This window comes from Perissodus microlepis, chromosome 7, assembly GCF_051167445.1.
Source record: "Perissodus microlepis isolate ML-2025 ecotype Zambia chromosome 7, ASM5116744v1, whole genome shotgun sequence".
In the NCBI taxonomy this organism is placed as follows: Eukaryota; Metazoa; Chordata; class Actinopteri; order Cichliformes; family Cichlidae; genus Perissodus; species Perissodus microlepis.
This window is the reverse complement of record NC_140467.1, coordinates 9,049,163-9,070,040: the sequence shown is the minus strand read 5'-3', so window position 1 is coordinate 9,070,040 and position 20,878 is coordinate 9,049,163. Positions and strand designations below refer to the sequence as shown.

General features: G+C 39.4%; 3 protein-coding genes across 5 annotated transcripts; 2 read left to right on the top strand and 1 right to left on the bottom strand.

Moving 5' to 3' along the window:
- Positions 1–12: 12 nt before the first annotated feature.
- Positions 13–6,775, bottom strand: LOC146382520 (uncharacterized). Its single transcript, XM_084936749.1, has 12 exons — positions 6,700–6,775; positions 5,350–5,416; positions 4,050–4,113; positions 3,801–3,932; positions 2,153–2,248; positions 2,029–2,078; positions 1,773–1,898; positions 1,611–1,656; positions 1,355–1,426; positions 1,104–1,257; positions 943–1,025; positions 13–851 (listed from the first exon to the last, which is right to left on the bottom strand). Exons 1-12 carry the CDS (start codon positions 6,773–6,775, stop codon positions 699–701), a joined length of 1,119 nt encoding a protein of 372 aa, XP_084792875.1. The 3' UTR covers positions 13–698.
- Positions 6,776–8,084: 1,309 nt separating this feature from the next.
- Positions 8,085–12,823, top strand: LOC146382519 (ADP-ribosylation factor 5-like). Its single transcript, XM_084933210.1, has 6 exons — positions 8,085–8,316; positions 8,955–9,035; positions 9,150–9,259; positions 10,526–10,597; positions 11,383–11,508; positions 11,624–12,823. Exons 1-6 carry the CDS (start codon positions 8,250–8,252, stop codon positions 11,708–11,710), a joined length of 543 nt encoding a protein of 180 aa, XP_084789336.1. The 5' UTR covers positions 8,085–8,249; the 3' UTR covers positions 11,711–12,823.
- A 107-nt stretch (positions 12,824–12,930) lies between these two features.
- On the top strand, positions 12,931–20,837 carry LOC146382518 (protein tyrosine phosphatase domain-containing protein 1). 3 transcript variants are annotated; one of them, XM_084933203.1, is made up of 13 exons: positions 12,931–13,735; positions 13,821–16,464; positions 16,735–16,926; positions 17,026–17,106; positions 17,351–17,469; positions 17,611–17,748; positions 17,838–18,109; positions 18,210–18,503; positions 18,622–19,074; positions 19,155–19,256; positions 19,353–19,433; positions 19,535–19,645; positions 19,771–20,837. In XM_084933203.1, the coding sequence occupies exons 3-13, from the start codon at positions 16,736–16,738 to the stop codon at positions 19,891–19,893; spliced, it is 1,965 nt and encodes a 654-aa protein (XP_084789329.1). In that variant the 5' UTR covers positions 12,931–13,735; positions 13,821–16,464; position 16,735; the 3' UTR covers positions 19,894–20,837. The 3 variants fall into 3 exon arrangements, with proteins under 3 accessions (XP_084789329.1, XP_084789330.1, XP_084789328.1); XM_084933204.1 differs by lacking the exons at positions 12,931–13,735; positions 13,821–16,464 and having other exon boundaries at positions 16,471–16,926; positions 18,622–18,876; positions 18,958–19,074; XM_084933202.1 differs by lacking the exons at positions 12,931–13,735; positions 13,821–16,464 and having other exon boundaries at positions 16,471–16,926.
- Positions 20,838–20,878: the final 41 nt, after the last annotated feature.

Here is a 20,878-nt window from a genome sequence, read left to right as displayed (position 1 = left end):
CTTATGCTTCATGACATCCATCTATCACCTGCAGGTGAGTGTCTGGGATGGGAAAAAAACAACAATGCTTGACCAGAACTGAACGTCAAGTTTACTTTTAGATTGCAGTACAGTAAGTCAGGTGATAACTTACATTAGAGCAGCAGGTTGGCATACAGTTTTTCCACCATTCAGAGTTTCCAGAGACAGACAAGAAGGCTTGGGAAATGTTTATAAAAAATGTTTACTGTAACTATGATTGGAAAGAATGACGTCTAATGTTTAGCACAGTTATTGCCTTGTACTACAGACGATGCTGAGGAGTCAAGAATAAAAAGCACTTCATTGATCAAAATAAATAAATGTGGTAAAACATAATAACATAGAAATTAAACACAAATAGGTCTGTAATTGTAAAATAACATCTTTATAAATCTTTAATAAAACTATACAAGCAGTTTTTTGGCCTCATTGATAAGAAAACGTGCTGCTGCACTATGACTTAGTACACGTCAGCATCAGCAGCTGAAAATGAAAATATAGCAACAGCTTGTATAAAGTCTTTGAATTTCCTTCATCACTTTGTTCGGTGTTTTTTCATCTTCAGTCCACAAAAAAACTCCTTTCAGTCCAAAGTGTGCAGGCAGACCGGGCTCTTAAGGCCAGAATGATGTATTGCAGCATGACATGGTCCATCCATGTGTTTATAGTCCAAAGCATTAAAACGGGGTCCTCAATGACTCATCAAAAAAGGGCATGTGATTATAGGCCACCAAGGGTGTGCTCTCTCCAAGAACAGCCTCTGTGAAGTTGGGCCTTCTCCAGGCGTACACCATGCTGTTCAGGAAACCTTGTAGAGACACGCTGGCAGCCTGCAGTAAACAAAAGCAATATTTTAGCCTGCAAATCTGCCATCTGAGGGCATTTTAACCTACTCATTGAAAAGCTGTAACTAAAACATACCTGTAGCATATAAACACCAAATAAACTGTATTGTTCAACGTTTGTTCTCATCAACACGGTAGATAGCAGGATGAGGAAAAGCGCTACAAGAAGAAGAAACATCAGTTTAATTTTGTCTTAAAGTTGATATTTACACTAGCTTTGTGCGTGCGTTTGTGTACCTGGTGCCCAGCAGATTAGGATGACTGTCACCATATTCCTTGAGGTAGAAATTGCTCTTTTCATTCTTCTTCTTGAACGCCCATCTCCCTCCACTGGAAAAAGCCCCTCCGGATCTCGTCTTTCATACCACTTACCAACCTTATAGTAAATAATCTGAACCACAACAGGAAAAAAACATTTGTTTCATCAGATTACACTGGTATTTAAACTTGCTTGTTATGTTACAGCAATGTGATTGTTAGTAACTCACAGAGCAAGACACCAGCACCGGTATCACCACAATGAAAAGAAAAGCTCTGATGAAAACGTCATGGATTATCTCCTGTGGGCAAAAGAGAATTATGTATCAAAAATATGCATGCACAGTGCATTGCTTATACAAAATGTAACAACGCTAAAGAGCATTATTATTCTGTTAAACAGAGACTATACGCACACACACTACAACAGAGGCCTCGATAAAAGAAAGTGTGTTAAAGGGTTTCATAAGACAGCTGTACACTCACAACATCTGAGCAGGACTCCCTCCAGACGTGCAAGAACAAAATACAACTGTGAAAAAGAGAAAATCAAAAAAGGTCAGAAACACAGGGGAACAGACCCATTTCACTGCTGTGACGTCTTTGAACGATTTTGAAGGAGGCTGAATCTCTGGGTTGTGTGCTCACCTGGTGCAGTACGTGCTATCGTTACTGAAGACCCCATTTGACAAGCTGCTGGTAGCTGGAATCAGCAAAGTAGCTTTCATGAAAGGAGTGAGCACATATGCTAAGTAAAGTGCAAGTGGGATCAACCTGTTATATTGGGCAGAAGATGGAGAAGAAGAATTAAATTGTGCACACATGGGATACCATCTGGTGGGTTAGGTAAAAACTAAAGCATTTATTAATTCATTTATTTTTTTAAAAAGTGGTTAAAACTTACCACACAATGGCATACACAGGTATGACTATTTCTGGTCTTCGACATGTATTCTGCAAAACAAGCAAATGTCAGTGAATCTGGTTTCTGGACAAATTATGATCACCAGATGCAGCGAATGCCTCACCAGATCATCCGCTGGTCTTTCTCTCCATCCTTGGATTGCATTCTTTGACTTCCAGGCGTAAACGACCACCAGCAGGAATGAAATGAAATAAAATGTCTGGAACAAAACACAAAGAACAACGCAAAACGTGACAGTTTTACCAATAAAGTAATTTTAGACCAAGCATTAATATTTACCGTAGAGTAAATGTCAGTTAAATATAATTTATGTGAATACTGATGAGCTCTGGTTCTCAGAGAACAACAACTTTATACTTGAAGAAGATTTCTCAGTTGGTTATGCTGATTCTTAGGACCAGTGTCCGACAAACGTGCAAGAGGACCTTTATCTTTACGAGGACGATCTTTATGAAGCAACGTGAGGACATTTTATTATTTGATTTTACATCTGCTGCTTGTAAAATGAAATGAAATTTTTGTTTTCTTTTTTTAAACATGCTTCTTTGTATAAGAAGGATATGAAGTATAAATACAGCTATTTATTTAAATGTAAATGTAAGGTACAGTAAACCTCTGCCGACATACCTGCAGACATAAAAATGAGATGCTACATTAGCTGAATTTTGAAATGTAGGGTCATATAAAAATGATTTTAAACCATGCTCCTTTAGGATTTGCAGTGGATGTTTGTTATCTTATAGCAGGGGTCCCCAACTCCAGGCCTCGAGGGCCAGTGTCCTGCAGGTTTTAGATCTCACCCTGGGTCTACACACCTGAATCAAATGATTAGTTCATTACCAGGCTCTGGACAACTGCAAGACATGTTGAGGAGGTAATTTAGCCATTTGAATCAGCTGTGTTGGCTCACGGATACATCTAAAAACTGCATGACACCGGCCCTCGAGGCCTGGAGTTGGGGACCCCTGTCTATATATTATAGCATGTAAACTAAATTTGGAATTTAATAAGTCTGTTGAAGTGCATAAAGACTCTGAACCCCAAAATAAGGTAACCTTAAGTTAGGAACCGGTTCAGTTCATTTTTTTTTTCTTTCTTTTTTTATATTGAACTCTTAAAAAGGTTAAATATTTTCCATATCTGCATTTTGAAAGAATTCCACAATCTGAGCTGGAGGAATTTGAGAGTTTGGTCCTACAATACATTCTTTTCTTTTCTTTTTCTGTTGCTTTTATGTACAATCAATATCTACTGTCCTTAATGCTTATCAATCTAAATTCTAACGAGAACTCAAAAGACTTTAGTCAACCGAGTTCACAATAGACGTTGCCACTTAGAATTTTATGCTGAGAACAACTGTTATGAGAAGCATGTGGAGCTCCTCCTCTCGGTCTGAGGGACGAATGTGGACATGTTTGCATAACAGGGAACGTGACACAGCAAAACTGCTCACTATGTCATTTTATAGAGGCAATATAAGGAACACGTGTTTTTGATTTACTTTACTGCTTGAACTACGTGATATGTCCTCGGTGCCTTTAGAAAACGTTATATTATTAGACAGTAATCTGATTTTTTACTCTGTAAATGTTGATTGTTATAGCTGGAAGTACCAAAAGGAATGTGAAACCACCTAAACTTTGCCAACCTGTTTTAAGATTAAACTACTCCCCCACCAAAATGCAATCCTGTTAATGATTTATTTGCGGTGGTAAAAGCCCGATCAAACAATGAAATAAACTATTGCTCACCAGTGACAGCGGCAGGCCGTATTGGCAGATGACTATATTGTTGTCAAACGGTATTTTGTTCATGACACTCGTGGACATCAAGATCAGAGCAGCTAGGAGGTCGGCGAGAGCAAGCTGCACCAGGAGGTGTACCTGCAAAACAGTACGCATAAAGGCTTGTGCAGTGTTGACAAACTACATAGTTCCTTATGCACAGTAATAATTAATTTCATTAAATAATCCATTAGTAATGCATGCACCTAGACTCACCTGTTCTTTTAGATGCTGCCATCTTGCTATGGAAACCACCAGGACGGAGAAACTCCCAATCACACTGACGTTAATAAGAAATATGTAAACTATTAAATGACCGCAGGTCATTTGAAGGAAAAGTTTAAAAGAAATGAACAACTAACATTGAGCCAAACCACAGTTCACCCGAACACTGCTCAGGTTACATTAACTTTTCATACTCTTTATTCAGGTAATACCACTATTATTCAAGCAGAAGTCTTACATTGAAAATGTTACTTAGCTAAGAAGTATTGTAACAATGTACTCACTATTAGTATTAGTATTAAAAGAAGTCAACAGCCCTGAAAAGTGACACTGTTGCATTAATGCATATAATTATTATTAGTACTCATGCAAGATCAGGATTTTCTTGCTGCATTAACTTAAAGTATAGCTAATCTTAACTACTCTGGGTAAATATAGGTAATGCTGAGATTTTTAAATGTATTAAAACTTAAAATTATGAAAAGGAAAAGCAGCAGCTGTCACAATTGTAATGCCAACATCTTTTGTTGTTGTTTGTTTTTTATATGAAAGATAACTCAAAATATCAGCAAAATGATTCCCATTAAATTTTCTGCAGCAAATGGGTGAACTTATGATTTTATAAAGTAACTAAAGCTGATAAATGTAGATAAATAAAAAAGTTCAATATTTGCCTTTTGAGAGGTGGAGTAGAAATAGAAAGTGGCAAGAAAAGACTAAAGTACGATATCTCAGTTTAGTGATAGTGATAGACTAAATTTTCTTACATCCAGGTTAACCCAAGCATGATGACTTTTTTTTTGGGGGGGGGGGGGGGGGGGGGGGTAAACAGACATGTTGCCACATGTCTTAGACATATGGCACCATGTAAACAACAACAATTACAAACAATGTAATTCGTTAAAAAAGTTCCTCCCTCCCTTATTCTTGCTTTGCTTTTGTCAAGAAACAAAAAGAAACACAAAGACTCTTCAACAAAGGGTTAGGAGTATCATTGATCTTTAAGGAAGTGTTTAAATTACAGGTATCATCTACACTAAATAACCTAAAACTCAAACATATCAGACAGTGACGATGGATTATGTAAGATAACTGAGAGAATTCAAAGAGAAAGTCCCTGAAATCTCTGCATGGTGCCCTGCTGGTCTCAGTTGATTTTAAAAAATTAGAAACTGTCATAAAGGTAATAACATGCAAAATAAAGTTTCTTGTGTTTGCTATGATCATATTTGCAAAACACATTGTTACATAATTCATGATGATAATAATATGAGGAAGTGCATAGGAGTACCTGGGAGTGAGTAAAACTATGTACACCGTAGAGAGGACATCGATCTGAAAGCAAAATTTGGAAATGCCTGAGTCATTTCACGGATAAAAGATTTTATTATACAGTTCTTTTTTCTAAAAAAATAAATAAATAAATAAAATAAAAGTTGATTAAAGCCCATTAAAAACAATGAATGTAGTGCCTACCTGAGCTCCACTCAGCAAAGTATTTAACTCCATCCTGAGAAGTAAAAAGTCACATTCGGCATGTACACAGCTCCATAACCTGCTCTCATTACAGGCCAATGAAAATGTGACTTCTTTCTGTATAGAGTGCATCTATTAAAAGGTGCACATTGTCACATGTTGTGACTCCGCCTGCTTGACTCAGTGCGTGTGTGTGTTTGTGACAATACTTGGTAATCCCCAGGTAGAGTGGAATTAGTTTGCGCCTTACTTGATGCCTTCCAAGATAATGACCCATTTAGAAGATATAGTAAGACAATGAAACTGGAGTTTCTCTGTACTGTTTGGGGTTTTGCCCTCTTCTGATTAGTGCAAACTACCTAGCATTCTTCAGTAAAGGTGTCATGTCTTAGTCTAGTATAAAATGAAAGCATACAGCAGATCAAATATTTTTAAGGTTTTCATGGAAACCTAAATCCTAATCTTATTGACTTAGTCCACAGCTGAAAACACATGTGCAATAAAAAAATGAATACTGATAATAAAAAAATATTCTAACTATTTCGTTTTTCTTTCACTTGTATTCTGGGTTATTGACTTTCTGTAAGATGCAGTGCTGACCAATCAGTGTGTCTTGCTTCTTTTTTCTGGAAGCCATATAGTACATCCTACCCTGTTTAAGTATCACATGGTTTAATAACACAGTTTGTTCTCACACTTTGTTATCTAACACTGTATATTTATAGTAAATTGTAAAGTCTTGCTTTACTTTTAGTTCTGGGAGAACAGGAAAGTCACTAGATTTTTTCTCTAAAAGTTAAAAAAAAAAAAATTGTACTCAATTTTTATTTTTTCAACACAGTGCTTAATTTGTTTACCGCTTTTGTCAAGTACAGTTGGGTAAATAATTATTTGATCTATTTTTGAAATTCTGGGTTTGCTCATTTCTAAAGAAATGAACACTATCTAATTTTTATTGTAGTGTCATTTTAAAAGGAGAGAGGTAGAATATCAAGTAAAAATCAAGAAAAACAGTTACATAAAAATTACATAAAATGAGTGTTTGAGACAATGTAGCCAGAGTTCTGACACCCACAGTTTCACTGTGTGCCCATGTTGCATGCAGATTTCAATCAATCAGTTACAGATACTTATGACTGCAACTCATTATGTGTGCAAAGCGCACCTGTCCACAGAATCAGTTTCTTCCATTCCAACATCTCCATCACCATGAGCAAGGCCAAAGAGCTGTGACAGCACATCAGGGACAATATTTGTAGACCTACACAAGGCTGGAATGAGGAATGAGACCATCACCAAGAAGCTTGGTGAGAAGGTGACAACCATTGGTGCAATCATTTGGAAATGGAAGAAATTTAAAATTACCTTCATTCAGCCTTGGTCTTGAGCATCATACAAGATCTTCATTGGGTCAAGATGATCATGACAGAAAGTGGTGGATCAGTCCAAAATTACACAGAAGGAGACTGTTAATCATCTGAAGACAGCTGGGACCACAGTCGACAAGAAATCTTGAGTGGGTTGGAACAGTAAAATTCCTGTTTATGTAGTATGAATGGCATAGAACAAATGACAATAAGGGAGGTCTTTATCAGTGCAAAAAGGTGTAAAAAAAAGTATGAAAAGTGCCAAATATATGCCCTCCTGCTGTCTGTGGGCCAGATTAGAGTCTGTGGCGGGCCAGTTCTGGCCCCTGTGTCTTGTGTATGACACCCCTGATCTAAATGATTAAGAGAAGGCTTGGGAAAAGGTGCTGTGGTCAGCTGAAACCAAAAACAAGCTATGTGGCATCAATTCAACCTGCTGTGTTTGGAGGAAGAGAAATACAGAGTACGACCCAAAGAACACCATCCCCACAGTCAAGCATGCAGATGGAATCATTATGCTTTGGGGCTGTTTTTCTGATTAGGGTACAGGGCAACTTCATTGCATGCATCGTGAAATCTCGGATGAGAATCACCTTCCCTCAATGAGAACACTGAAGATGGGTCCAACACACACTGCCAAGGCAAGAAAGGCTGAAGAGGAATCATATTAAGGTAATGGAGTGCGCTTACCAGTCTCCAAACCTCAAGGATTTAGAGTTAGTCAAAATCCCACTTTAGATGTGTGCAAACCTGGTGACCAACTACAAGAAACGTGTTACCCCTGTGCTAAACCAACAAGGGCTTTTTGGGATGTATGCTGATCATAGAAGGGCCCTAAACCGTTTTTGCCATTCGTATATTCTATCGATGCACACACACTCACAGGATGAGGACAGTGCAGTGCAACTGATTACTGGTCGGTGTATTAGATTACAGTAATTGAACGTCTGTGTTACAGGGACATCTAGTGGTAAGAATTGGGCTCTGCATTTTGTTCATATGAGAGCAGAAAAAAATAATTTAAATTATATTAAATAAACTTTCTTGAATGGTTAAAGACTCTCTCATATCCCGTGTAATACCGCTCTTTATACCGTACAAACAGACCTCAAGCGCAGCATCGTACAAAAGAGTTGTGGTGTTTACAGAGATTGAGTTGATAAAGTTGATTCAAACTTGTGACGTGTGCGTGTTCCACGTTGGCCCGGACGTGGCAGTCGGCAGTGCTCCTGTGTGGAAATCACGGTGAAAAAGCGGATCAGAGATAAAGCACCACAGTCTACGTGTGTGTTCCTGCTGCGGCTTGTGTCACTTCTACTCTCACAAAGTTAAACATCCACGGACAGTTATGGGGCTCACCATCTCGTCCATCTTCGGTCGGCTTTTTGGCAAAAAACAGATGAGGATTTTGATGGGTGAGTGCTAGCTTTAGATAGCGCTGTTAGCTAGTTGTTGATGAGCGTTCGTGGGAGAGCACTTCTCAGACTTCTAAAATTTGGGGGGAGAAAGAGGAGGAAAAGCACAAAGAAGAGACAATTATATTATAATAACTATTGTTGTTCTTAATATTTTGTTGTTTGAGAAAAGTAACAAATTTTTGTCGTCGTGGGTTTTAATTTTTTATGTGTGTGGTTTAAAATAAGTTCCGTAGTAAAGAGTTAAAAAGCATCATTTTAAAAGAAATTACGTTAAAATACTAAAAGAAAAATCTTATTGAAATGTTATTGTCATTGGCAAATGGGCACTTGAAAGAATAACAGTGCGACGATTAAAGCTGTAAATGTTTTAACTAAAAATGCTAACATACGTTGTTTGACAGTAACTCGTTACGGCGTTTTCACGTTGTTTAACTCGAGTAATTGAGCAATTATCTTCTGATGACGTTTATTTGCGCAAATGGCGTGACAGGGCACGATATTAGTCGACTTCTGGTGAGTGATGACTGGACTGGAGGAAGACGCTGTTACGCAATCAGTTCAATGTTCAGCACTGACTTGTATTCACTTTTAATATGAATGTTGACTTGTATTTAAACCACGTTGTTTCCCTGCAGTTGGATTGGATGCTGCGGGAAAAACAACCATCTTGTACAAACTGAAGCTGGGTGAAATTGTAACTACCATCCCAACCATCGGTGAGAGACTTTCCTTTAGTTTTCCTTTTACAACTTGAAGTTCAGTTATGGTCCTTTGATGGTTCTCTCCAGTGTTTAGCAGTGTTAAGAGCTGCTTCTTCTTCTTCTGTAAAGGTTTTAATGTGGAGACGGTAGAATTTAAAAATATCAGTTTCACCGTGTGGGACGTGGGTGGCCAGGACAAGATCAGGCCTCTCTGGAGGCATTACTTCCAGAACACACAGGTATGTAATATGACCGTCATGCAGTTTTGTGACAACTTTGGATTAATAGCCTAAAGGTAATTTAGCTCAGTTCAAGCTTATCAAATCTCAATAACAGTTGCTTTAAAGTGCTTTATAGTGGAAGGTAAAGCTCACACAGTGTTAGAGAGAAAACTCCTACAGTCAGGTAAGCCTCAAGAGGAGGCGCTAGGTAACAGCAGGAAGGAAAAACTCAGTCAGAAATACACTTGGTCAAGGCAGCCATCCAGTTGGAGGTGGAGTGAAAGAGAAAGTAAAAAGAAGTGTGTAAGTGAGACAGGCAGTACCGGAGGCAGTCTCCCAGCAGCCTGAGCCTATAGCAGCGCAATTAATGGATGCCCTAGGGTCATTTGATCAGTACTATCTGTAAGCTTTATCAAAAAGGACAGTTTTAAATCTAATTTCAGTAGTAGAGAGGGTTTCTGTGTCTAAAATCCAAACTGGGAGCTGGTTCCACAGGAGAGGAGCTAAATAGCTGAAGGCTCTGCCTCCCACTTTACTTTAATTCCTTAATAGGGAGCCAATGAAGCCGATATGTGGGAAATATGAGCTCTCGTTCTTGTCCCTGTTAATACTTCTGTTAAAGCATTTTGTATTAGTTTGAGACTTTTCAGGGAACATTTAGAAAAACCAGATAATAATAAATTACAGCAGTTTAATTTATAAATAATAAAAGCACGAACTAGTTTTTAGCATCGCTCTGAGATGGGGTGTTTGTAATTTTAGTGCCGTTACATAGGTGAAAGAAAGCAGTCCTAGATATTTGTTTAATGGGCACATTGAAGGACACGTCCTGATCACAAACAACTCCCGAGATTCCTCGCAGTGTGGAGGCCAAGTTAATGGGATTCAAAGTAATCATCTGGTTGGATACCATGTTTCTGATGATTACATAATCTCATGTTTGGCATAACAATGTGTCATTGAGCAGTAGTAGCAGTTGGCAGCTAAGAAATGCAAAAGCAACAAAAAAACTAAATGATGGCAACGCAGCCATAATGTTTAAAGCAAATGGATTTGTCAAAATACATAATGACTGGATTTATTTTATGTATCTTATATTTATTGTAGTTTAAGTCATTGCAGTTTCACCAAAGCTGTATGAGCATGTCTTTAGTTGTTATCTTGTGGCATGTTTGAGTTGATCTTAAAATCTACATACCAGTACACTGACCATATTTGCTTTTCATTAAATGGCCAACATTAAATTCTAATGTAATCACTTCAACAACCTCTCTTGTTGTGCAGGGCCTCATCTTTGTAGTGGACAGCAATGACAGAGAAAGAGTGGCTGAATCAGCAGAAGAGCTGTCTAAGATGGTGAGTTCTTGGCTAAATAAGAAAAACAGTTTCATTCTGTGTAATTCTGTTCCCAACATGCTTTACAGGGACTCAAAACATAAACCTAGTCTTACAGGATGTACTTGATCCTTAAATATTTGTCTCCTTTTTTTTTCTTTTTTTTTTTACTGTTAGATGACTGTCCTCCTTACTGTAGGAGTCTGTTTGTAGTTTGAAGTGCTGATTGATTTGGTCGTGCCTTGGAGAAACATGGATTTCTCATCATATTTTTACTTCTTCTGAGCCATCCAGAAGCAAGTAGTGTCTACTTTCTAGTGTTGCCTTACTGTTACTGGCATAGCCCATGAAAATGAAAGATGTGTGTATATGTGTGCATAAGCCTGTCCCAAAATAACAGCAGATCTTCATCCAGTTTACAATTACGGCCAAATAAATTCAAATTTACATATTGAAAATGGATTGAGGTATGTAAAACTGTAAAGTTTTACAAAATAATCTTAGAGTTTGTGGACAAATAGAGTTGTACTGTTTGAGATGAGCATGCAACAATATTTACGGTGTAGAGCCATGAACCCGTGGTCCCAAAATTGAAGCACGGTGGTGGTGGTATCATGATTTAAGATGACTTTGCTGCCTCGATAGGTCCCGATAGTCAAAGAGAAAAATAACAGTCAAGTTTATCAAGACTTGAAACAACAGTAAAGTCGAGTCATTGGTGCCACACAAAGATCTAAACTCAGTAGAAATGTCCTTCACCCCATTTATCTTGATATAACATGAAATCTTTAATCTGGTTTCTGCAGCTGCAAGAAGACGAGTTGAAAGATGCCGTTTTGCTGGTATTTGCAAACAAACAAGATCTTCCCAACGCCTTATCGGTCAGCGAACTGACGGACAAACTTGGCCTTCATGCCCTTCGCAGCAGAACTGTAAGTAATTTGAGTAGAAAACGGTCTTTACACCAGAAGAAAGGGAAAAAAAACCCAAAAAAAACAAGCACGTTTGGAGCTCTTTTCACAATCTCACATTATCTCACCCCCACAGTGGCACATTGAGTCTACCTGCGCTACCCAGGGCACTGGGCTATATGAAGGACTTGACTGGCTATCCCAAGAGTTGTCCAAGAACTGAGGAAGGACTGGTTGGATAGAAGAAAGAGACTAAACGCCACAAAATAGGACTGAAGGCACAGACATTCAGTCAAGAAACTTTCAAGCATTAGTGATCACACAAGGGATCAGGCTGGTGGAAAAAATTAATAACTCCTCTTTTTGATTGTGTTATCAGTTACATTATCTCTTGACCTAGTGTCTATTCTCTTTTTGTTCCTACTTATCACCACTTATCATTTCCATTTAATGCCTTGGCTCCTGTCTAGGCAGCATCTGCAGTAATCATTTCCTTGTACTTAGACTTTATCTTCCTCAACCATTTACTAGGAGGGATATGACAAAATAAAAAAAACTTTATTTAAAGACAATTTATAGGCCACAAACTGTGAATGTTAGACCCAGCCCTGTGGTTCACCTCTGTGTCCTTAATCTAATGGCAACTCATTTTTGAAAAGGCTTGTGCCTTTTAGTCTGAGGTGCAGGAGGATTGCAGTGATTTTGTTACTAGTGTGGAATCACATGTATCCACAAAGGAGCATCGTGCCTTCTGGTCCCTCTTTGCCTAAATCTGAGTAATCCTTTCTTTATCACATTGTTAGGTCATGCTCCCTCCTAATATGCTTTTGTCTCTATGCTTATGAAACGCAGAATTATGCAATAAGATGTGGTGGATTGCATGCTGGGGTGCAGCAAAACCAAAGTGAGGACAGATTTCTTTCTGCAACATATCCTGTTTGAACATCTGTGAATTTGTCTCATTTGCCTTTTTTCACTTTGTTTTTATGAACCACAATGAAAAAAGAGGGAACTTAAGTTCTTTTATCTTGTGATCTTCTATCCTCCCAACAAAAAATCTTTTTACTAAAAGGAGGAAGGAAGCATCTTTTCAGTGTTGACACAGGGCCAGTGTCATTGCAACACAGTAAAGCAGCATGTGTTTTTTTTTTTTTTTTTTTTTTGTTGCTTTTGTCTGTTTCTCAGCTGTTGTACTGTTTTACAAATACTGTGTTACATATCCCATACCTACCCATCAATTTATCTGGGTACATTCCAACATGTGCTTTAAGATGTTGACACTTGTCAAAAATATTCTCTAACAATATTTTCCAAATAAAGTTAGTGTTTAAAGATATTTTTCAGACTCTGCTCATTGTTGATGACATTCAACATCATTTGTCAGTGTTTTTTCAGGCCAGGGCCCTATTTCAGGAAGCCGGTTTAGTGCAAACTCTGAGTAAGTACACCCTGAGTGAACGAAAACTCTGGGTCTTCGGTTTCACAAAGCGAGTTCAGATGAAGCCTGAGTGAGTCACCATGACGACACACTCCGTGAAGCTAACCTGCCCCCTAGCAGGTTTACTGCAACTAACCCTGACTGTCCCCGCCTCTTTGTCGGAAACCTGACTGTAGGAAGTGTCAGACATGGCGTGCCCCTTCCTTGAAGAGCCAGTAGATGTTGGAGCCCAAATTCTCCGCAGAGCTCTCCGCCGGGAGAGAGTGGTTAGAGCGCGTTTGGACATATTATCATTCCCTGATGATTTCCTGTGTGAACGTTACCGTTTCTCAGCACAATCTATAATTTATTTGAATAACATCCTCAGGCCTAATATTGCTCATGTGACACATCGCGGACATTCTCTCAGTTCTGTACATATTATTTGTATTGCACTTCGTTTTTTTGCAAACGGGAGCTTTCTGTATAATATTGGTGACGCTGAGCACGTTTCCAAGGCTACCGTCTGTCGGGCAGTCAGGAATGTTACAGTTGCACTGAAACGTCTCCTGCACTCGTTTGTGGTGTTCCCCGGTCACAGACCCACAAGATTGATCAAAGAGGGATTCCACAAAATTGCAGGTATCAGGATGAACAAAACTTAATTCATGATGTGGTGATACTTGAACTACTACTTAAATTTTACATTTATTTTCAGGGTTCCCAGGCGTGATTGGCTGTATAGATGGCACTCACATTCCAATCATTGCTCCTTCAGTAAATGAAGGAGACTATGTGAACAGGAAGTCTTTCCACAGCATTAATGTACAGGTACATAGTTCCCTGTAGCATTTCAAACTAACAAATTATTTCATTATAGTAATGGATGCTAATTTGTGTTCTCTGCACTGTGAAGATCATATGTGATGCTGCCAACATTATCACAAATGTGGAAGCCAAGTGGCCAGGCTCTGTGAGTGGTGGTGGTGGAGGACCCCCACCTGTTTTTCGGGCCTCCGCTTTTTTTCTGTTGGCTATAACGGGTCACATTTGAGCATACAGAGTAAGCAAATATGTACTTGTAATGTGCTCAGATAATTTCAATAAGTGCTTACAGAAAGAAAATTAATGTAGCCTCTAACTGCAATTGATTTACATAGGACAAACAGACCAAGCACTATGGCTCATAATACAATTACACCTTACCTGTTTGGACTATATTTTTATATTTCATTTTCACTTGCTGCCAGGAACGTTTGGGGCCTGTTGGGTTGCACCTGCGCTCACATCACATCACAGAATAAAATGTATAAAATACAAAATAAAATAAAATAACGTGTTAAATGGGTGGAAATCCCTAGATCAATGTTTAAATTAACACTCACGCATTGACTCTGTCGGCTATGTTTTGCCATGCATGCTCCCTTTCTTTTGCAGCTGAGGCTGTGTTACTTTTTTTCCGCAAAATTTGCATGTTATCGGCATATGCTGCCATCAGAATTTCGGCCTCAAGCGCTGTAAAATACATTGACCGCGCCTTCTTTCCCTCCGTCTCCATGGTGACTCGCTTAATCTGTGCTCCACTAATCAGGGCTTTATGTATCCTCGTGCGCGCGCTTAACTTGGGGTTGAAGCAACTCCGCGTTGATTGAACTAATTGTTATCAGCCTTTCTGAAACCGAATATTCCGAGTTGGACAGTTCGGGGTTACTCAACCCTGAGTATCGTTTTTCACTCTGAGTTTTCTAAACCGGCTTCCTGAAATAGGGCCCAGGTCTTTCTTGGCTTTCAGGTTTGTTTCATCATCAGTCAACATCTTTTTTTCAGGAACCAGGCTGAGAGGAAGTGAAAATCTTTAGTACCAGTATGTTTTGCGCTGTAACTTGGACAGACCTTGCAAACGGATCTCACCTTCTGCCTGTCTTTGCTTATGTATTACTTGCTTTCAAGCCACATTTCCTAGCACATGTCTTCCTTGGTGTTTGGGTATGACCTAAGGTCATCTGTACAGCGAACTGTACAGCTTCTGCATGTTGAAAATAGCCCTCAGGCAAGCAAGATTTTTTTTTTTAGTTAATTAATTTTTTTTACTAATGTAACTAAAGAGTTAGAGGTGAGGAAGCGATTTGACTGTAAACTAACAAACTGAGCTGGAGGAAAATAGCTATCAATGCTTTGAGTAAAACATTCAGCCTACGTGACCTTGATGCAGTTTCCCTTCATTTTGACTGCTAGTGGTATAAGATGGTGACTTGGAGAGAAAAGCAGGATTAGTTAAGTGGATTTCTTCTAAATGTTAGTAAATGGTAGTTTCCTGAATAAGAGTGTCTGGTCTTTTGTAGCAGTTTGGATGGAAAATGTCGAAGCTAAGTGCCAGGCTATCAGATGCAGGGATTCAAGTTGAATGAGGACTGAATAATAGAGAAGTATAATGGCATATGGTGCACTGGAAAGGGCATAAAGGGAGAGCAGCTCACTCACAGCATCTGTTTAAATTAATACCACTGTCAAGTAAAGAGGATGGGTAAAAAGTGGAAACGAAATGTTAAATGACTAGAATATAAAATTGCTTTCAAATAAAAGCTTTGTAATGTAGCTCTTTCCCCAGCATGTCCTGTGCTGGGCAGGAGCAGATGTGTGAAATTTATCCAGCATATAGTAATCATTTTTTAAATGGGAGATGAGCCCTAATTGGGATAGAAAAAAAGTTGTATTATCATCTTTTCATCATTACCATGTTGTTACTGTTGCAGCACTGCAGGGGGCGATAATGTCAAAGGGGAGTCAGTAGCTGGGACTAAATCCTCATTTTAGTTTGACAATGTTTCTAGTAGATGTTGGCAGATGGCTTGAGCATGAAGTAAGGCTGCGGTTTAGGAAAGGCCTCAGAGAGGACTGGTGGCGGCTCCCGGGCTGGGCAGATCCCAGTGTACTAATGAGAAGTGAATTTATTGCACAAACAGCTTGTAGTGCAGGAGGTGGTCATATACAGACAGAGAACCAGGGGCACATATCGTCGTTTATCTCCAATTCACAGCAGTTTAGTGTGCAATAAGATTAAAATGTGTGGCAATTTTCTGCCATGAAGACTTTATAGTCAATCAATTTTCAATAAATCAGTTACCATAGTCGTCAGACTGATCTGGTGTGAGAGGATCTGAGATCACCGTATAAGCACAACATTTACACAGTCTCTCTTTTAGTGCTTGTTACAGTTTCTCAGAAGTTTCTCAGCATATCAAGTGGAGTAAAATCATGTATGACGCCAGGTGCTAAGTAATTAGGACATACACAGTGTTTATAGGTGAAGGTGTAAGGATATAATTGGCTTGCTACGATGCATGAGTGTCTGTTCTAATGTATTTATGACAGCTAATCAGGCTTAGTGGAGCTGGGTCATCACACAGTTTTGTGAGTGGGTGCAAGCGGTGTGCATCAAGACAGATGAGCCCATGTGTACTCTGCTTTGTTGATCAGTTTTTTTTCTTCATATTTCTTAAAGCCTCATAGAAATACATTAAATGGGATTTAAACCATCACTTTTCAACATAAACAGAAAGGTAAGCGTTACATTTAATTGCTGTTTATTACATATGAACTTATATAAAAACAATATAGTTGGACTGTTCTTAAAGCAGAACACTTTCAGACATGAGATCCTTGCACAGTAAGTAAAATGACAGCTAAAAGTAATACAAATACTGTCAGACTGCAAGCTGCATGTTTGTCAGAGTTGAAGGACGAAGGAAGTTGCTATTTCTTCCAGGTGAGGCATCCTTCACAGATATAATACGTTAGCAAAAGCTGATTTGCAGGTTTTACATGTGCAGGATGATGCCGACGTTGACCCCTCACATACCGGTACCACAGCCCTCCTATTCCCAGGCCAGGGAGAATCTGGTGAAAGCTATCCCACCCAAGCTCCTCTGTCTACTGGCCTGTGGAGGTAAAGATTGTCGCTACGAGGGACCAGAGTGCTGGAAGCTGAACCAGCAAGTTATTCGAGGCATTTTCTCCTCCTGGTGAGAGTGTTTGGCAATCTCACACATAATTTTGTGTTGTGCGTGTTTTAGCAAAACAGTAAGGAGTCCATGCTGACTGTGAACTTCTACTTGTCTCAGGGTAACAGATGACATAGTTGCCATGGCAAGACCATCAAGTTATCTAATTGAGAAGTACAACATCATAGATCAGTTTCAAAGGTAATCACTGGTCAGTATTGTCTGTGTAGTAAATTGATGCATGACGCCTGCATCCTTACAGTAATTACTGCAAAAAAGGAAGGACATAAAGCATCTTGTATCACTTTTTTACAAGGACACTTGATGATCGTAGTAGTTTTAAAACTTCTGGAACTGTGGACACATAGCAAGTAACAAACAAAAAGCCTTTGAGATGAACACCAAGTGTCTGCAGGTTTCCTCCAGTCTTTGACTTTATTTTCAGGTTAAACATCAAGTCGATCATTAACATGCAGCTCCCAGGCGAGCATGCTCACTGTGGACCTCCTCTGGACTCTGAAAGTGGTTTCACCTACTCTCCTCAGATCTTCATGGACAATGACAGTGAGATCTTAAAACACTGAAAGCAAAGCATATTTATTTTCAATACAGAAAACAGTTTATTTTGTGTGCAAACATTATGCTGATGGCTTTAATGCTCTTTCCTTCAGCTCACTATTCTTATGTACATATGTTTATGTGCAGTTTACTTTTACAACTTTGGGATGCCAGATTTTGGAGTGTCATCTCTTGTTGGGTTAATTGACGCAGTGAAGGTTATTGCTTTTGCGGTGAGGGAAGGAAGAGTGGCCGTGCACTGTCATGCAGGCCTAGGGAGGACAGGTAGGATTAAAAATATATTCCATGTAAGTAAGTATTGCATGTTGCAGATTGGCCACATATAATGCTCTTGCTGTGTTCCTGATCGCCAGGTGTCCTGATAGCTTGCTACTTAATCTACACCTTGCGCATCAGCCCGAGTGAGGCCGTCCACTTTGTGCGGATTAAACGACCTCGCTCTATCCAAACCCGGGCACAGATAAGCAAGGTGTTTGATTTTGCTCGCCTGCTTAGCACACAGCTGGTTCAATACCCAGACCTTAGCCTGAGACACGGAGCCCCTTTCACCCTGCAGCACTATCTAAACCGACAAGCACTCCTACTGCACGGCAAGGAGGCTCGCAATCTCAGACAAACACCAAAGGTCTGGATTTTGTCATCATAATACATTAATCCTGTGTCATGAAATGCCTGGATTGTAGAGCAATTAACCTTCTCCTCTTTTCTGACTTCCACTTGATTAGGTGGTGTACCTCCTGTGTGTGCGTCTCTCCTGCTTGGCTCTGGGTCTTCCTTCACCTCCAGAGGTCTATACCGAACTGGACAAGAGGTCCGCACTTAGGGTCCTGAGCAGCACTGTGAGAGAGACTCTGGTGTCCAAGCAGTACTTGCCCTTGCTGAGAGAAGGTCACAGAAGCTCGTGGGCAGGTTCGGGGTCAATGTCCTCATGGGATGACCCGTTAGGATTCTTGGAGAGGAAGAGGGAGGTACTGATGGACAAACGCAGCTACAGTGACTCTGATCTCAGCAAGATCAAGGTAAATGAGGTCAAATTTTAAAATTGTGCATACAGAATTATTCAAATTTTTGAATAATAATGTAAAATGGGTCTGGTTATAAAGGATTTGTCCCCCTTTGTTGCATTTTGTACTGAAGGGATCGGAGCTGAATCCATACTGCACCACAGCTCTTGGAGATGAGAAACACTGGTGTTTGCCGGAACGTATGCGAGCTGATCTCAGACCAGTTAGTCCAGTTTTTGGTGGGCTTTCATCAGGCTACCAAACCACCAAAAAGGAAACTCATATACTCAATATTCCAGTGTCCAGCATGAGAACAAACAGCAGCTGTGCTAAGCAGTCAAACTGCAAGGCTAAAAAGGCTCTACCCAAATACAGTTCCAATGTGGAGGTAACCTTACATTTATTTTTAAAAATGGTAACAGTAAAGAAAGCTTTGCTGTGGATGTGTTCTAACCAATATCACATGCAGCTGTGCAGAAATCCACATAACCTAGGCCCGACCTCGACGGCTCGTCCTGTAGCTAAAGCAATGTCAGAGCAGGGTCCTCCAGGAGAAACAGTTCTGCAAAGGTCGGCTCTGCTGCAGGTAAAACGAACAAACAAGTAATCATTGTTATGAATCAGAACATATCAGTGAATTAATACTACCACTCGCTTTTTCTATAGGAGGAACTGAATAGTAGTGAGTGTGGCTGGGCTCTGCTGGTCACTGAATCAGATCCTCATGTTCTCTGCTGTCTCTTGTGGACCTGGCTGGAGAAGCTGAGGGTTAGTGGCATCACACAAGGAATTTCTGATTAAGCACCCTGTACTGCAGTAAACATTTGTCTCTCACTTTTATTGGTTTTCTCCAATCTCATTCAGGACCCTGTCCTCAGTGCCGAGGACATAGAAAGACTGAGTATTAGAGCAAGCAACAGGAATCCTCTCAGTGTGCTCAAGAAAGTAAGAAAACAATCTCCTGGGCTTTCTTACTAAGCATTTATACATTTATACGTAGATCTCCTTAGATGCAAGATGTTATTTGGGATATTACATTGTTACAGCCACAGAGACACACCATTTACTGTCTGCTGAGCTGCGTGAGCACAGTCACCAGCCTTTGTCCACACAGAGAGGAGGCAGTGCTTCACCGCCTGATACGGGCACTTACAAGGGTAAGACAGAGTGGAAATTCAATGAGTAAATCATGTTGCATTTGTTCTAAATATGAAAACTTTTTTTCAAGTGTTATCATTTTCCTTTTTTAAAATAAACACACATATATACATGTATCTTACAGTGCTCCCAAGAGGAAATGGAAAGCCTTGCACCTCTAATGAAAGTCATGAAGGCCACTTTGAGAGAAACCTTCCACAACTACAGATACTTCACTAGAGCCTGCAGCACCAATGCTACACTTTGAAGACAAGAGTTTATACAGAAACAAAAACTGATACTGCATATTGTTGTTTTTTGGGGGGGGGGTTCCCCCCACAGAGACATTTTGACAAATCAGAGAAAAAAAAATTGAGGTGCAAGCACTTAAATAAATGATTGCTTAATTCTGTCTAATTACTTTAGTTGTAGGATCCTGTAAGTGTTTGCCATCACACTGAGATGCCACTTTTTTCCCTAATTTCAAATATGACAAAATAGAGCACCCACTGTGAAAAATGCCCTTTACAGTTTGGTTTTTGGAGTGCATTTAAAGCAGAATTTGATATATAAAGACCAACCTCCCCCTTCATGTCTCATATTTATCTTCCCTTTTTTAAAATATCACTATTTCACAATAAATGTGGGCCTAACAAAATTGCTAATAACCTATACTGATTTAGATGTAAGAAATAAAGTATCACCTACACAATCTAACAAGAACTATTACCTGCTCTACTCTTTCGGTCTAAGCCGTGTTAATGTGTTTCAATTGTAACTGTCCCCTCTGGCACTAAAATATTTTGTTTATGATGTGTCCTGCTTACACTGTTACACACTTCACAGGGGACAATGAAAATGTGCCAATGCCTTTAAATTAAGCCTAAGATATTTCCAGTAGAGGGCATTAAGATTAAGTCATATATTTGTTTGTTTCCATGGATTAAGATGATTTGAAGTATTTGAAACTGTTACCAGGCAAAGAGTAACAACTACATCTGTGCCATGGACCAGTCCTGCATAAAGTGCTAGAAAAGTGGTTAAACTTGAAATAAAGTTAGAATTAAAAAGCAAACAAACATTTAATCAGTTTAGCACTGAATAGTATATCAGGTCCTGTCATTAGTTCTAAGAGGTTAAATCCAAGCAGTGTGCCCACAGTGTGACCCTGTAGCAGAACAGCATTTCATACCTAATAAATCATTTACAACATCTGCATAATGTATTGCATGTATATACTTCTTGCATGTCTC

Bases quoted from the DNA above. Each gene is read 5' to 3' on its own strand.
- LOC146382518 (XM_084933202.1), top strand. From the start codon at position 16,727: ATGTGCAGGATGATGCCGACGTTGACCCCTCACATACCGGTACCACAG. The intron at 16,927-17,025 runs GTGAGAGTGTTT...TACTTGTCTCAG, and splicing joins CGAGGCATTTTCTCCTCCTG to GGTAACAGATGACATAGTTG. The intron at 17,470-17,610 runs GTGAGATCTTAA...GTTTATGTGCAG, and splicing joins GATCTTCATGGACAATGACA to TTTACTTTTACAACTTTGGG.
- LOC146382520 (XM_084936749.1), bottom strand. From the start codon at position 6,775: ATGTGCTGTCACAGCTCTTTGGCCTTGCTCATGGTGATGGAGATGTTG. The intron at 1,899-2,028 runs GTAAGTTTTAAC...CCAATATAACAG, and splicing joins CCTGTGTATGCCATTGTGTG to GTTGATCCCACTTGCACTTT. The intron at 1,258-1,354 runs GTGAGTTACTAA...GTTGTGGTTCAG, and splicing joins CGGTGCTGGTGTCTTGCTCT to ATTATTTACTATAAGGTTGG.
- LOC146382519 (XM_084933210.1), top strand. From the start codon at position 8,250: ATGGGGCTCACCATCTCGTCCATCTTCGGTCGGCTTTTTGGCAAAAAA. The intron at 8,317-8,954 runs GTGAGTGCTAGC...GTTTCCCTGCAG, and splicing joins ACAGATGAGGATTTTGATGG to TTGGATTGGATGCTGCGGGA. The intron at 10,598-11,382 runs GTGAGTTCTTGG...TGGTTTCTGCAG, and splicing joins CAGAAGAGCTGTCTAAGATG to CTGCAAGAAGACGAGTTGAA.